This window comes from Pelodiscus sinensis, chromosome 4 (genome assembly GCF_049634645.1).
Source record: "Pelodiscus sinensis isolate JC-2024 chromosome 4, ASM4963464v1, whole genome shotgun sequence".
NCBI classification, from domain to species: Eukaryota; Metazoa; Chordata; order Testudines; family Trionychidae; genus Pelodiscus; species Pelodiscus sinensis.
In genome coordinates, this window is record NC_134714.1 from 55,458,838 (window position 1) to 55,474,488 (window position 15,651).

General features: G+C 41.6%; 1 protein-coding gene across 1 annotated transcript; it reads right to left on the reverse strand.

Moving 5' to 3' along the window:
- Positions 1-2,566: 2,566 nt before the first annotated feature.
- Positions 2,567-5,383, reverse strand: GJD2 (gap junction protein delta 2). Its single transcript, XM_006123266.4, has 2 exons — positions 5,074-5,383; positions 2,567-4,403 (listed from the first exon to the last, which is right to left on the reverse strand). Exons 1-2 carry the CDS (start codon positions 5,142-5,144, stop codon positions 3,560-3,562), a joined length of 915 nt encoding a protein of 304 aa, XP_006123328.1. The 5' UTR covers positions 5,145-5,383; the 3' UTR covers positions 2,567-3,559.
- Between the last annotated feature and the right edge of the window lie 10,268 nt (positions 5,384-15,651).

The following is a 15,651-nucleotide window of genomic DNA, read 5'->3' on the forward strand; positions in this document are numbered from 1 at the left end:
CCATAGAACTGAATTGAGAACAATATGCATCTTGTGAAGGATTTTTATATGGGGGATTGTTATTTTATTAAATTCTAAAAGTCTTGGAAAAGTGCTATATAAGAGCTAGGTTTTATTTATTATTTTCAAATCACTTTGTGTAGAGCTCTGTTAAGTTTCTATAAAACCTCTTCATAAAATCTCTATTAATCCTAAAAAATATTTTCCGTAAGTGTTTAGTCACATAAGTATTTATGTTTAAATATAATATTGGCCATCAGCACAACAACAACATACAGGGAATTATACTGATGTGCATACAGGTTGAACCTCTCTAGTCCAGCACCCTTGGAATCTGACTTGTGCCAAACCAGAGAATTTACCAAACCACATGAGGTCATTATTGTCTAGAAACATTATCAACACTTCTACTGATTAGTGGGCTCTTAGATGACATTTAGGGGTAAATAAGCAATAAATAACAGCACATAATACTGAGAGCCAGGCCTGGTAGCTATAAATAAATTTTATGGGACCATGGGAAACTTGGCCACACCTATGGAAAGTGGATATCCGGCTACCTAAAATTGTGCCAGACCACTGATATTGCCGGACCACCGGTATTGCCAGACCAGAGAATGCCAGACTAGAAAGGTTCAACCAATCCTACATTCCAGCATACTTAATATCCAATACTGCTCCCATTGATTTCTGTGTGGTGAGATCAAGTTCTTATTGAATAGCAATGTTTCAAATAGTTTTGTAGCCACTTGGTGCTGTCCAGTGAACATCTCTTTTCCTTGTCATCTTCAGAGTAGACCAGATTTTATTTTGTATTATTTCTTGCCACCAGTAAAAGTGAGTGGAAGATAAGAAAAGAAAAAAATGATAGCAAATGCTGGTTTAAAAATAATGCCCTTTACCACCATTTTGTTTCTAAAATACAATGTCCTTTTTTTTACAATTTTATTATTGCAGAAGTTTTGAAGATTGTGGGTTTTATGAATAAAAATGTTAATTCATGTATCTGCAGACACATACGGCAGCTTATGCTCATAAGCCATTCTATTTCAGTTTACTGGCATGTTTCCCCTTTTAAACATATAGTTATACATCAATCTGATTTAGTTAACAAATTATGTAGTTCCAATAGCAAATGATTGGAGTAAATTAATTCACTCACATTGCTCTTATTATAGTCATCATGGACAGGCTTCTAGACATGATATTGATATAAATAATACTGGGAAACTATACAGATACCTAACACTAGTGTTTCTGTACAATAGTAATCATTTTGAATTTGGTCCAATGCCCACTGAAGTCAGTAGGAGACTTTGTCAACTTTAATGGGCTTTGGATCAAGCCTTTTTGTGCACAACCTCCCATTTCTTTCACATTAAAATCATGCTTGTCATTATTGTCACAGAGCATTTTCCCTTCGAAATCTATTCAAAGGAGACTTCACAGGACATTCCAGTAGTTTATGACTTGAAAATCAGATTTGCCTGGAGTGTATTTGTGTGTGTCAATAATCTTTAGAAGCTTGTTATATTGCAGAGGGAGATTTTAGCTCTTAAATTGCCTTTCTAAAAATAGGATTTATGTTTTTATAGTTAATAGGCAATTAAATAATAATATAATTATGCATCTAAATAGCAACAAAACAGTCAAGAAAGGAAATGTTGGGTTTTTCATAATCAAATTTTAAAGCTGTGTTTCTAAGGTGAGGAAAATGGTAAAAGCATATTTAAAACAACATTGTATATTGGTAATGTTTCATAGCTTGAAGTAAAAAATCCACAGAGGAAGGTGGTAATATTCAGAATGAAGAAAGCATGATATAATTTAAAACATTGATAACACTAATAAAGCACAACTACAAGCAAAATGATTAGGGTATCTAGTGTAAGCCAAGAGGCAAGCCCAGCTATTTGGATAGTCGTTAGCCAAAAATACAGTAAAATCTACTGAAAACCCACCTGCAATATTCAACTTCTGTCTCATACACCATTTTTGAAAGACCTGGATCAGGTCCTTGACAGATAAATTAAGGCAAGTTTCTCTTTACACACCATCAAAACCATCATTAACAAATATTTGTTTGTGACCCACCGAATGGCTTGATATTAAGTTGTTGAGACTGGACAAGTGTAGCTCTTGAACCAACTAAGGGCCTGTGGAACTCTGGCAGTTTGCTGAGGCTATCCTTTGGACTTCATGGTGAAGGCATGTAATTGTTTTAGATGTAGGCCAATGGACAGATTGGGGAATTCACAGAGTGGCCTTGGCAACCAGCTAAGGGTCTGAGCCAGTGCTCACTGAAGTCAATGGAAAGAATCCCACTTATTTGAATATGGTCTAAAGGCACAGAGGTAGCTTACTGAGCAATTCAGCTGTATCTGACAGTCTTAATTTCCCATCTTTCTATCAATTAGTGCTAAAACCATGAATGGGATACTTTGAATACCTGAACACTAATTCCAGAGGAGTTTATATTTTGATCTCATATGTTTATAGACATGCATATTATTAAAACAAAAAGAGCAATGGTCTCTGTTTTACAAAAAAAAGGCAAGTACTTTATTTATCAATAGAATTACCAGCTGCTTTTTACACCATTGCCATGACTATACAAATAGCATAAAATAAATAAAGGAGAGTATAAAACCACGTTACTCCAGTTGGTACCCCTGGACAATTCTTTGACTAAAAACAGAGTTAGATGTTGCAAATATGGCACTTATATGAATAAGAGCAGAGAGAAGATGACATATTCACAGTTAAAAGCAACAAACTCTGTTCCTTTGGTATATTTGCCAGATGACCATAGGTTACTTACGTTAATTAGTTCCATCTTATTTATACACATCAGGATAAGTTTTGAAAACATACTGACAAATTTGGTAGATTCCCAACTAGCATAAGATGATTAAGGTCACTGGTGTGAACAGACAGGCAAACAAAAATGGCAAAATTATGTTCAGCATGATTGTGTTGTGTAATTGTTGTACAAAATGATGTTAGAAAATAGCTAATAATATACACCAGCAATAAACTCTGTGGCTGGGACAGACAAAATAACACCAGACATCCTTGAGGATGCAAGTGCACAGACCTATTGGTTGGGCTTCTGGTCAGGTGCTTACCAGTGCAATTAACCTCCTTTGAAAATGTGCTTGCAATTGTATATTACAGAATTCCCCTGTACATACCCCGGAAAACAGCATCCTTGTAATTTTTTTAGCTATAATCATTCTACATGCGATTACAACAATAAATCAGACAGTCCCGCCTGTAATCTCATCTTAATGATGACCAAAAAACTACTCCATTCAAGAGATAATATTGGATCATTAGAAAACAGTAACTGTACTGTAAGGCCAGATCAAGCATGGTTTTACAGCTTTTCCTTCAGTCTTTTACTTAGCACTGCATTTTGCACCTAGTTCAGTAAGTGCAGTCCCAATACCTTAGTGGCTTTCTTGGTGGTTTGCTAAAATGCTTGCCTCAGCAATGTACCTTTCCCTAATGTCTGGGTCAGTTCCACCTGGCAGAGTGTTTCAGTTCTGTCACAGCCTCACACATAGGCTGAGTCACTCGACTGAGTCCTGCCAAAGTTCGGCACGCTCATTCTTGGCAAGTCCTTGTTTCTGATTTCGTATATGGATTTCCTTTTCGCTTGTACTCCTCTCACTGCCATTTTAATCTTTCTCCAGCCCAAGTGATTCAGTTCTGCCAAATTGAGCACCACACAAATCCCACTCACTGCAAACATGAACACCAAGAAGACAGTCTTCTCCGTGGGTCTGGAGACATAGCACTCCACTTCTTTAATGCAGGGGTACCTATCACATTCATACATGGAAGGGACGTTGAATCCATACAGGAAATATTGTCCCACTAGGAATCCGATCTCCAGGGCATTTCGGAAAACTACCTGGATGATGTAAAACCTGGAGATGCCTTCCTGCCGCCTCATCTTTGACTTTGTCGTTCGGAGGGCGGGGTTGGGGATTTCCTTCACCTCCAAGCAGTCCGGCTCGGCTTCCTTGGTGGAGTTCTCGGTGTTCTGCAGCACTCCGTTGACAATGGTGTTCTTGATCTTCTTGCTGTCCTCGCGTTTCATTGAGTCCTGGTCCCTGTCCAAGGCGAGGAAGACAGTGGAGTATCTCCTCTCGCGCTGCTTAGCAGACTGGTGCACAGAGTAGGTGATAAAGCAGAGGCTGGGCGTGCAGACCATGATGATCTGGAACACCCAGTACCTGATGTGCGAAATCGGGAATGCCTGGTCGTAACACGCCTGGTTGCAGCCTGGCTGCAGCGTGTTGCACACAAACATGGTTTGCTCGTCATCGTACACCGTTTCTCCCACGATGGCCACGATGAGTATCCGGAAGATCACCACCACGGTCAGCAGGATTCTGCAAGAGAAAAGTTCCTCAGTGCACGCCGGCGCTTCCCGGAACCACCGCAGACAGCAGCAGGGCTGGGACTACTCGCGGGGAGCTGTCCGGTGCTGATCGTCCATGTGCACAGAGCTCGCCATGCAAGTGGCAAAGGATTTGGGGTTAGGCTACACGGAAAGTGCCCGCACGAAGCTTGTCCTGCGTGAGCCAGGCTACATTCTATCACACACACACAGCACTGTAACACACACACACACACACACACACACACATACACACACACACAGCACTGCAACAGCTAACCCATACAAGACCCTCGGACCAAGGGGTGACTAGCTGAACCTGACTTTCCCCAGGCGCAGATCGCTGTCAATATCACCCTCCCTGCCCCCCTCCCCCGACCCACCCCACAGGAGCCGCATTCAAACGCTTCTCCAGAAGAGCCCCGGGCGGGGACAACTTCCTGATCTACTCCCCAGGCAGCCGGAGGAGCTGGAGACGCTTGATGGCTGAAGTTTGCTCCAGTTGGGAGCATTTTCCCCCTCGGCCAGCCCCGGCACAGGGCTCCTTAGGACAGCGCCTCCCCCTTGGGCCCGGGCACATGGCAGAGGAAAAGACCAGCTGCTCTGCCCGGCTCGCCCCGCACAGACCGGCTTAGGCTGGGTCCCTCGCCTGCCCCGCTCACCTCCCTATCATAGTCGAGTGCTGCTGCACAGCCGCCTCCAGGAGTCTCTCTAGGATGGTCCATTCCCCCATCGCTGTTCATCCGGAGACAAAGACTTGGGCAGCGCGGCCGCTCTCTGCTTCTAGCCCCCCCCCCTCCTTCCCCCGAGCCAAGGGGAGCAAGGTCCGGGCAGGCGGCTCGGCCTGCGGGGCTGGAGGGCTGTGAGCGCAGCCCTGCAGCACGTCCGCCTCGCCGGGCACCTCCCGCGGCTGCGCTCGGCCTGGACCCCCCGCGCCCGGGCTGTGCATGGGCAGGGAGGGAGGCTGGCTGCAATGTCTTGCCGCCTCTAATCGGCCTTTAAGTAGTCTCTGCTTGCGTCACAGCCCGCTGGGGGAGAGCAGCCAGCAGCGGCGCTGGGATTTCTGCGGGTCTTAGGGAGGGCAACAGACACAAATCACTGGCACTGGGGGAAGAACTGCCCGGCTCTGGGCAGAGAGTCACATTGCCACCCGGGCATCCCGGATCATCTGAGCTCCCTGGGGAAGCCCGCCGCGAGCAGCTAGCCCTGGGCAGGCGGGACAGGGGGCTTATCCAGCCACCCTGGGATTAAAACGGCTCCACTAAGCACACAGGTAATGGACTGGAGTTAATGCGCCCTTAGAAGCACAGCGTGCAATTAGATGCCACCAGGATTCCCCCTCCTCTGCCCCCCCGGGGGAAAGCTTGCTTCGCAGGGAGTGGTCCCCTCCCCCGTGAGTTCCCCTTGCTCCTTCTCATTTCCAGCACATCTCCTCTCTGGATATGCCGAGCCTATTTTAATACAGCTGTCCCGAAGCTGTGTTGTATCCATTTCCCTCTGTGTGCTTCTCTTCGCTCGCAGGCCATTGATTTCATAGATGCATGTGCGGCAGGCAGAGGAAATACCCCAAGCACGGGCAGTGAATATTCATTGCCATTCCACCAGTCAGAGATAACAGCGGAGCTAATGAGTAATGCAGCCACAAGGGAAGTGGGTTAGGTCACCCCCCCACAAAGAAAGCATAGTCGCTGTTCAAGCACAGTGCTCAGTTCAGCACAGGAAATAGTTTCAATGGTGGGTGTTAATTTTAAATGTTGTGTTCAGATCTGACTGTGAAATGATTCCGGGAGGGGGAAGTAATTGAGGATGTCAGCACCTGGCTTCCAGGTAGCAATGTACTTTAGCTATTGGTATGATTGGATAGTATCTCAAAGTATGGGAATGTTTTCTGTATCTTGCACAATGGCAGCATTGTATAGCACTCATTTTATACATTTTTGTGTCTCAGTCTTGAAAGACAATGGAATTAATATGTAGGGTTTAGTTCTCCCTCATTTTACATTATTAATATAAATATTCATAGGCCACAAGAACTGAAATTTACATATGCAGCATTTCCCAAGATATATGTGCAACTCTGCATACACATAATTATCAGTGGTGACACCAAATTATATGCGAATCATCTAAAATTATGCATAGTTTCCCAGATGAATGCTTATATTGGAATTAATCCATATAAATTATTACCATAGAATATTTTTATCTTCTTAACTATTTAAATTTTGTATATACATTCAGAACCAGAGATAACACCAGAGGTTTACAAAGATTTAATTGGCAAGAGTTTGAGTTGACTGCCTTACACTCAAGTGATGAATCCAATCATGTTACTTATTTTTCCATACCCGCTAGGTAAATCTTAACATCACAACACTCTATTTTGCATTATTTAACCCACATTTCACAGAAAATCTAGTTATGAAGTATTTCAGAGAATTTCATGGTACTAATTTTATATCTACACCAATAAACACCAGACAACCTTCGTCATAAAGCTGGTCATACTATTCACTGGAAATAATTGGGTCTTTTGTTTGGTTTCTGATTCTTTTAGGAACCATTCCTTAGTTCTGTAAATGACTTTAAATATTTGATGAGTAACTGAGATGAAATCCAAAAGTAGATTGTAAATCTTCAGCTATTCACAGTTTGCTGTAATTTGGGGATGTTTAATTGATCACCTAAGTCACATGATATTGGTTCTGTTCCCTGAGTGGACAAGCAAAACTTTTTTAAAACTAGAAGAACAATAACAAATGAGGAACAGTGAATACTCTTGATTGCACAGAAATAGGCAGATTTCCTCTAGCAGAAAATTGGGTTTCTGTGATGAAACATTCAATAATCTGAACCAACTGGGTTTCTCTGTTATTTGGAATCGGTAGATCAGTGTTTCCCAAATGGTGTTCCATGGAATGCCGAGGCTCTGCAAAGTGAAAATAAGGGTTCTGTGAGAAAATTCCATTACAATAACATGTTATGATTTTTTAAAATAATAATTAATATTTAAGCATCTATGAATTTTATCGAAAACAATTTTCATTTGTGTTCGCTTCAGATGGCCAATTAATACAAAATGTAAAGAAGTTTCTCTGATTACATTTTGGGATGGCTTATGTCAAGAATATTCAGCGTTATCAAGACATGAAATTCATCAGTTGTTACCCTTCACCAGCACATACTTGTGCAAAACTGGGTTCTCGAATTACTCAACAACAAAAATGAAATACAGAAATCGACTGAATGCTGTGCTAGATATGCAAATCCAACTTTCCAGTATTAAACCAAATATACAAAGAATTTGCCAAGAAAAGAAAAACCACTCTTCACATTGAAAACTGCCAATATAATGCATATTAGTTTGAGCTTTATTTTTTGTACACGTTAACTGTGATTTTTGTTTTTAAATATGTGCAATTAAACTAAATGTTGATCTAATGACCTTGTTTAGCATTTGTTTATTATTATCCTTACTTATTTGTGGTTTACTTTTTCAGCTCCATATATAAGACTGTTATTAGGGGCTCCACAAAATGTTTTTAAGTTTAAAAGGGTTCCGTGGCCAAATAAAATTGGGAAATAATGCAGTAGGCAGAGTGACCAAACATGAGATTTTTATTCCCTTAAGCTTCATGCACTCTGATGCCTATACCTCACACTCCCTTTCAGTTGGTATACTGTGTAACTTCTGAACATATTTGTGAAAAGGTGTTATTAGATCCAGCAACAGAAATATCAAAAATCAACTCTGGCTTTGCTTGTTAAAACAAATCAACTAGTTAATTAACTACACCAATAGCTAACTGCCTCAGGATGAAACTGAAGATACATGAAAGAAAGCATAGGAGCCAGTCCACATGTACAGAGGAAGTGTCAATGTGTGGAAATTAATTAATAATTATTAATAATTAATATAGAATGCCAGTGATTGGTTTTGCTATACAGGCTTACCAAACAGCAGAGCGAAAGTCAGTCAGGCCAGAGTCCAGACTGTCAAAGACAAGAAGAGAAATCCTTTTGCAAGGACAAATATGGTATTTATATAAAGAATAGCAATTCGCCAAACATTCATGTGGACAAAAAACCATTTGTATGAGTGGGCACTAATAAAAAAATGCAAAGGAGCACATGATCAAATTGATCAGCCATTTGGAATTCAAATGAATGGTCAACATATTGTGCACTGTCTTAACCAACTTTACTTAATGTAGTATCCAACTGTATGCACCTCAGAAAGAGAAAACAGTTTAAATAAATGCTATAAATCTTGCTAAGTTATCTAAAATAGCATTTGATATCAATAATTGTAAAGGTCCAATAACTAGGAGCCTACTGTATCAAGTTCTGTATCCCACAATAAAGCAGGGAATGTCTCTTTTCCAGTGCTATATGAGGCCCATTTTCACTTGCAAGACATTGGACTTTAGCCTTGGGAATGAATATTCTCCATCTTGCACCTTAGGCCAAGCTAATTTAGGGAAAGTAATTCCACCCTTGTTGGAAAAACAAAAAAGTTTTCATGCCATTTGTTTTAAAGTGTAAGCTTCTGGAAGTTCACAGTAGCTTGGCATGTCAGACCGTGTCTCATATTCTATACCACCTGGTGTTCTGAAGCATAGATCTCAATTGTGGCTTTTCAGTACTGCCACAATATAAACAAATGACAGTGTTTAGGTGTGACACTGAAACATATGCATTAAAAACAAATATTTATATTCCTACAATTAACCACATACATAGCAGAAATAGTCAAATATAGAGTCATTTGATAAATCATCTGTTTCACTAAATAATTAGTCAAATAAATCATAATCTCTAGAGACCATTGGGGAAGAATAATTGTAAGCAGAGAAAATTCCAGTTTCTGCAGTCATTGGCTTAGGTTTTGTGCCAATCCTCTGAATACATCAGCTTGTGGTGGAGCCAGGATCTTCAGCCTAACAGGCTGCCCAGAATGCTAGAGATCTATGTTATGCTGGCTGTGGCACTCCTGTTAGTAAATCACCCTACATTTCATTCACAAGCTGCTAGGATTAACAAAGCTTTATCCCCTGACTTACAAAAACAGTTTCTTAATGAAGCAGCAATATTGGTTTCCAGCAGGATCAGATGTGCCCTGTGTAATATTTTGTTAATTGAATACAAAGAGTAAAAAAGTAACATACTTCTTTAGAAACAATTATATGGTTTTATAGAGGAAAGCAAAAGTCAGTACAAACTCTACTCTGTTTCTGAAGGTAGCTCAAGCAACCCCTACAAAATAATGGTATGTCAAAGCCTATGTATGTTTGGAGCTCATGGTACTGCAATATGAATGTTAAAAATAAATAATAAAAATATAGATTGGATGGATTTTGGATTAGGTTTGGAGAGTGAGATTGTATGTTTCCTCAGTTTAAATGCCAAACTGAGGTTAATCTGTCTCTAAGAAGCTATAGGCCAGATTCCTTCTCAGATAAATCCAGCTGCTTTGCTCTGTACTGGTATTGCAAAGGTTCTAGAAAGCAACCTGAGTTTTCTTCCAGTGCTGGGATGACCACAGTAGGTTATATAGCTAGCACATGCAGCTCCTATGACACAGCCTCTGACACTCCAATGTAGGTAACATGGGATAGGAAAGATGACATGAATGTGATCAGCATGCAGATGACTTATTGGGAGTCATATATTAGTGTAGTAGTTTTCAACCTTTCCAATCAAGAGTCTGATTTGTCTTGTGTACCCCAAGTTTCATTGCACTTAAACTACTTGCTTACACAGAGATGAAAATACAGAAGTGTCATAACACACTCCCACTGAAATATTGCTTACCTTCTCATTTTTACTATATGGCTGTGTCTAGACTGGCCAGTTTTTCCGGAAAATCAGCTGCTTTTCCGGAAAAACTTGCCAGCTGTCTACACTGTCTTGCCAGCTGTCTACAGCTGTCTACACTGGCCGCTTGAATTTCTGCAAAAGCACTGACGATCTCATGCTGCTCCCGTTTGGGCAAAAGTCCTTTTGCACAAAAGGGCCAGCGTAGACAGCTCAGATTTGTTTTCCACAAAAAAGCCCCGAGCGCGAAAATGGCGAGCTGGGCTTTTTTGCAGAAAAGCGTCTGTGCCAATCTAGACGCTCTTTTCCAAAAATGCTTTTAATGCAAAACTTTTCCGTTAAAAGCATTTCCAGAAAATCATGCCAGTCTAGACGTAGCCAATAAGTACAAATAAATGAATTGGAATATATATAGGGAACTCACATTTCAGTGTGATCCTAAAGCCTGTTTTTCACTTGTGAGCCTTGGCTGAAGGTGGCAGGGTAGAAGCATATAATTTAGCATCATAAGACACATCCCTCCCTCTGTTGCACTGGTACCTGGGTAATTGCCCTGTTTGTCACCTACTGATGCCAGGCCAGTACTTGTGGCACCTCCAAACCTATCCTGCAACCCCCAGGCTGAGAAACACTGAGTCAAGTACTCTCTCAAAGACTTCTGCCTACCCCAAGGAATACATGTATCCAGTGTGTGCCTTGCACTGGCCTTCTGTGATGGGGCAGCTGCCCTGCACTGGTCCTTTAAGGGTTAAAACCCAGTCCTGAGAGAGGACTGAGGGAGCAGAGCCGACAGCTGAGGCAGAAACAGCCAAATAGAGCCCATTTGGGGCTGTATAAATAAGAGCTCCTGGATGGCGAAGACAACTCACTCTTGATCTAGCCAGAGAGCAGGCAGGATCTTGCTGCCAGGGAAGCTGGAGGCTTCTTGACTTAGATCAGGGCTGGGGAAAGGCAGGCAGAGCAGGGGAGCTCTGGCCTGGCCTCACTCCCAGGCTGCAGTGCCTGAGGCAAGGCTTGAGTGTAGTAGGGCTGCAGGGAAACAGCCAGGATAGGAAAAGGAAGCAGGACCACACCCCCTTGCCTAAGATGAATGGCCATTTCAGATGGCAGTTTGCCCTTGAGGTCAGGGGCTAGATGATGACTAGCAGCAGGACATGAAGGCAAGGTGGGCATAGGGGAATTGGGGTTGCTCTGAGAGTGGAGGACCCCAGAGTGCAGGGACACTGACCGAGGGTGGTCTGAAGAGGAAAGGGCACCATGGCCAGGAAGGGCGGGATGCAGGTCTGAGCCAAAAGAAGACCTGCAACAGAGGCTGAGACACTGACCAGCAGAGGAATGCTGATTCCTTATGTGACCAACTGGAGGCACTCTGGGGGGTGAATGCTCCCCTGGTGACACCCTGGTTGAGAACAACTGCATTGGAGCGTCTCTCAAATTGCTATAATCTCTGCTGGGGAAAGCTCCAGATTTCAGGTGCTGCAACCAGCTACTTGTATAAGTTATCTAACCCCACTACTGTTTCCAGTGGTAATGAGAAACATCAGTGAACCTAGGTCAATGAATCCTGAAATATTTACTTTTTTAAAAAAATACGGTCCCATGGACTACTTTTATCTCTATTTATGTGCAGCTACAGAAACATGGATCTGACAGCAAACAGATTAATACTTTATTAAGATTCCAAGAAGCCATGGAGACTTACATTTCCCTTTTACATGAAATCAATATTTTCATTGATATTGTTAAGCTTCAGACACCCCAGAGATATACATTAACTATATGCAGCGACAGACCCTTTTTACACAGCTACAAGTTATTAAGAGTGTGGAAAAAAGAGAACTTTATCAAACATACCTATTTTTGCACTCATTATGCTTTGTAATTGGACTTCAGAGCTGGGATAGCTGATGAGGTTTTTCAGTTTTACTTTTATGCAGCAGTAGCACTTCTTTTCTGATCTCTCTTGCTACATATAAAAAAATGTCCTGCAGAACGACAGAGTGACGCCAGCACATCATCTGCATCTTCATGCCACTTCCTGCCTCTACCTCCGCTCTCAGCCACTTGCTGTGTCCAGCCTTGGTGTCATCCCTCCAGACATGAGCTGCTTCAGCTTCAGCTCTAGCTCCTGCTTTGCACCCTGGGAGGGGCTGTGCCATAAGGGAGGAGTTGCTGGGGCTGGGTCCCCTCTGCTAGACAAGCCTAACACCCCCACCCCAGTCTCCTCACCCCTTCTGCCAAGACCCTGCCCCCCCAGCCAGACACCTACCCCCAGCCTGCTTCTGCATCCTCCCCCTGGCCAGACATCTACCCCCAGCCCACTCCTGCCCCTTCCCTCACCTCCTGCCCCCAGCCTGTTGCTGCCCCCTCTCTCCAGGCCAGCTACCTAACCCCCTGAGAAAGGGGTTTGGGGAGCATAGCGAGCAGGGGGTGCAGCCCCTACTAATCCATAAAGGCTAAGTAGTTAGCTGCTAAACTGAAAACAACCATCTAAGACTTCTCCTAGCCATCTGCTCTGCTGTGTTTTCATTTGGTGCCATGTGTGTATTAATGAAATGATTGCATCAGATTATATCTTTTATTCATAAAAATCATCTAGGTCATCTGCTTTCACCTACATTTTCTCTCTCATGCAATGAACATTTGGCTGAATATTCTCCCCTTATTGTACACACTCATTCCTAACATCAATCAGCATGACATGAATATTAAGAAAAAAGCTCTTTTGTGTCTTCATTCAGTCTAAGTCCCTTCAAAAGCCAAGCAGCTTATCTTCAAAATCACACTGGGTGCACCTTTTCTCCCACCCCTGTAATGTTAAAATGACAGACTTCCCAAAAGGGTACTCACTGGATAATTGCGAGGACAGTTTAGTCAGTGGCAATGCAAGCTTTCCCACCTTACCTTTCCAAATTGCCCTCAGTGAAAAGGCAGCTTCTTTTTCATGCCTTGTGAGACACTGAACTCTGCTGAAACTGCTTAAAAGGGTGCCATGTATGACCAATTGTATTGGGGGGGGGTTGTACCTGTCAAACTCAATTGCATGAAATCCATAAGGTGCTAAGATGGCACAGTGCCTATACAGACAGATGCCTACAGTACCCTAGAAATCTTGAGTTATGTCAATGTGCCACAAAGAGTCAAAAGTGTGCTCTTGCAGCTGGAAATTGCCATATACGCAGTGCAATTTGGCAATAGAAACACATAGAGCAATGAGTGAAGAATACAAAGAAGTTTTAAAATGTAAACACGTATTCATATTAGAGTTTACTTTGCCAGGCTTTACAGCTCAAATTAATATTTCAGCAAGTGAGTTTAGTAGCAGAAATACTCTTGGGAGTATTTTAAGTGAACATTCCTATTTTTAAACACCTAAATGTATGTATTTTCACTAGAAGCCTGAATCTAAGAGTTACACTCATTTAGTTAGGGAATAGTCTGTGCCCTGTATACAGTCAAAATAGCTAAAATTTTAGTACAAGGTGCTCACAATGAATTGCTCATGAACACAGGAGCAACCTAGAATTATTACCAAAAATTACCTAGCAAATAATTTTGAATTGTAAATACATCTATGGCACTTAGCACCCATTACTGTAATATCTGAGCACTTCATCTAATGAGAGTGAACTGTGGTCAGTTTACAGACAATTTGCCGTTAGAGTCACAGTTCAGCAAGTAAAAGGATTATGAATTATTTCCCCAGCTCTTGAAGAAAGCTAAACTTAAACTTTGAAATTTGTCCAAAGTCCATAGCCCAAATCTTCAGATGGAGTAAACTGGCACAGATCCATTGACTGCAATGGACTTGTATCTGATTTTATTATCTGGACTCACCGGAGTAAGTTTTGTTAGTCCTATAAGCAGATCTAACTTGGGTTCTAATTATGTCCCATACTAAGATTCCTTATTCATTAAAGTAAGAAAACCTTTCAAAAATGCTTTGGACAAAGAATAATATAAAGGACTAAATATTATTTGCCATATTACATTTTAACTACACCTTATGTTTTAAAGATTCAAATAAAGTACAGCGACTACGGTAATGACAAATTCAACATGAATTGAAAGCAAGTTTTCATTGAGGAAAAATTGACTTGCTCCATAAAGACCGTTGTTTTAATGAAACACATGCAGTGTATGCTGACTAGATATATTATAGCTCAGGAAGTCTCCTTCATCTGTCACATGGCCCAGTGCCAGAGCCAGGGTACCAGACTTGAGATTTGATTGGGTCATTTGTCTGACCCAAATATGGCAAAGCATAAATTCCTTTTTCCTTGTGAATCAAAGGAGTTATGATTAGTAATCAAAGTGCACTGGGCTTTTTTTTTTAATCCAGGGGGTGAAATCCTGGCTTCACAGAAGTCATTGGCATAATTCTCATTGACTTCAGTGAGACCAGGATTTCAAATCTCTGAGAATCTAATCTACAGCTGTGCATTTGAAAATCTCCAATGGCAAAATACTAGGCAGATAAAATTAATGAATGCTGCAGAACAACTGGGATAGGAGCAGATAAGGCCAAATGATGAGTACACAGCTCTATGTTCTTAAGCTCTGTGTAGCTTTTCGTTCTCTCCTGGGCTTCTTGCACAAGTAGGAAAAAAGTACAGTTGTTTATGAGGAGTCGTTTTGCAATATTTCAATATAAATTCATTCACATGAAACATTTCTTTTGGACCTAGTGCTTCGCTTTGCCTTGTCGTCTCTCATCTCCATTCAGATACTGAATCCCTATATGCTCCCAGCTGCTTTTGATTCCGTGCTGTGATATATGGCAGAATTAATTTCCTTTGTTTTGATTGTTACACCACCATATGTCTGCAGTATTCCTGGTGCCCCTTGCCCATAGTCTCCCCCCTCATTTCACCAGTCTCAGCAGAGTATTCACATTACATTAAAGCAGTCTATTGAAGCTGTCCACAGAAATAACTAGGGTAGTGTAGTGACTGATTTGAAAACAAACCACTTTTCTGAATAAGGGTGAAAAGCAGGAGCTCAGTAAGAAATGCCGTGTTTATTTTTTAAATCTTTCTATTGTTGAGGAATTCTGCAGCTAAAAAGTGTAGGGAGAAAAGTAACGCATTTTACATACAGGTAATCCTAATGAATGATGGGTTACATTATGAAACAGTCCCACATAATTCAAAAGCTTTGGGGTTTTTTTTTGAAACATGCTCTAGTATTTAATATAGAATTCCATCCCTGCTGTAGAATTCTATGGGAAGGCTGAAAAAAGTATATAGACAGAATATTATTACAGGCAGTCCCCGGGTTACATACAAGATAGGGACTGTAGGTTTGTTCTTAAGTTGAATTTGTATGTAAGTCGGAACTGGTACATATTGTAGGGGAAACTCTAGCCAAACATTTCTCCAGAGCTCAGTTTTATTCTCCCACACCTCACTTCCCTCAGTCCT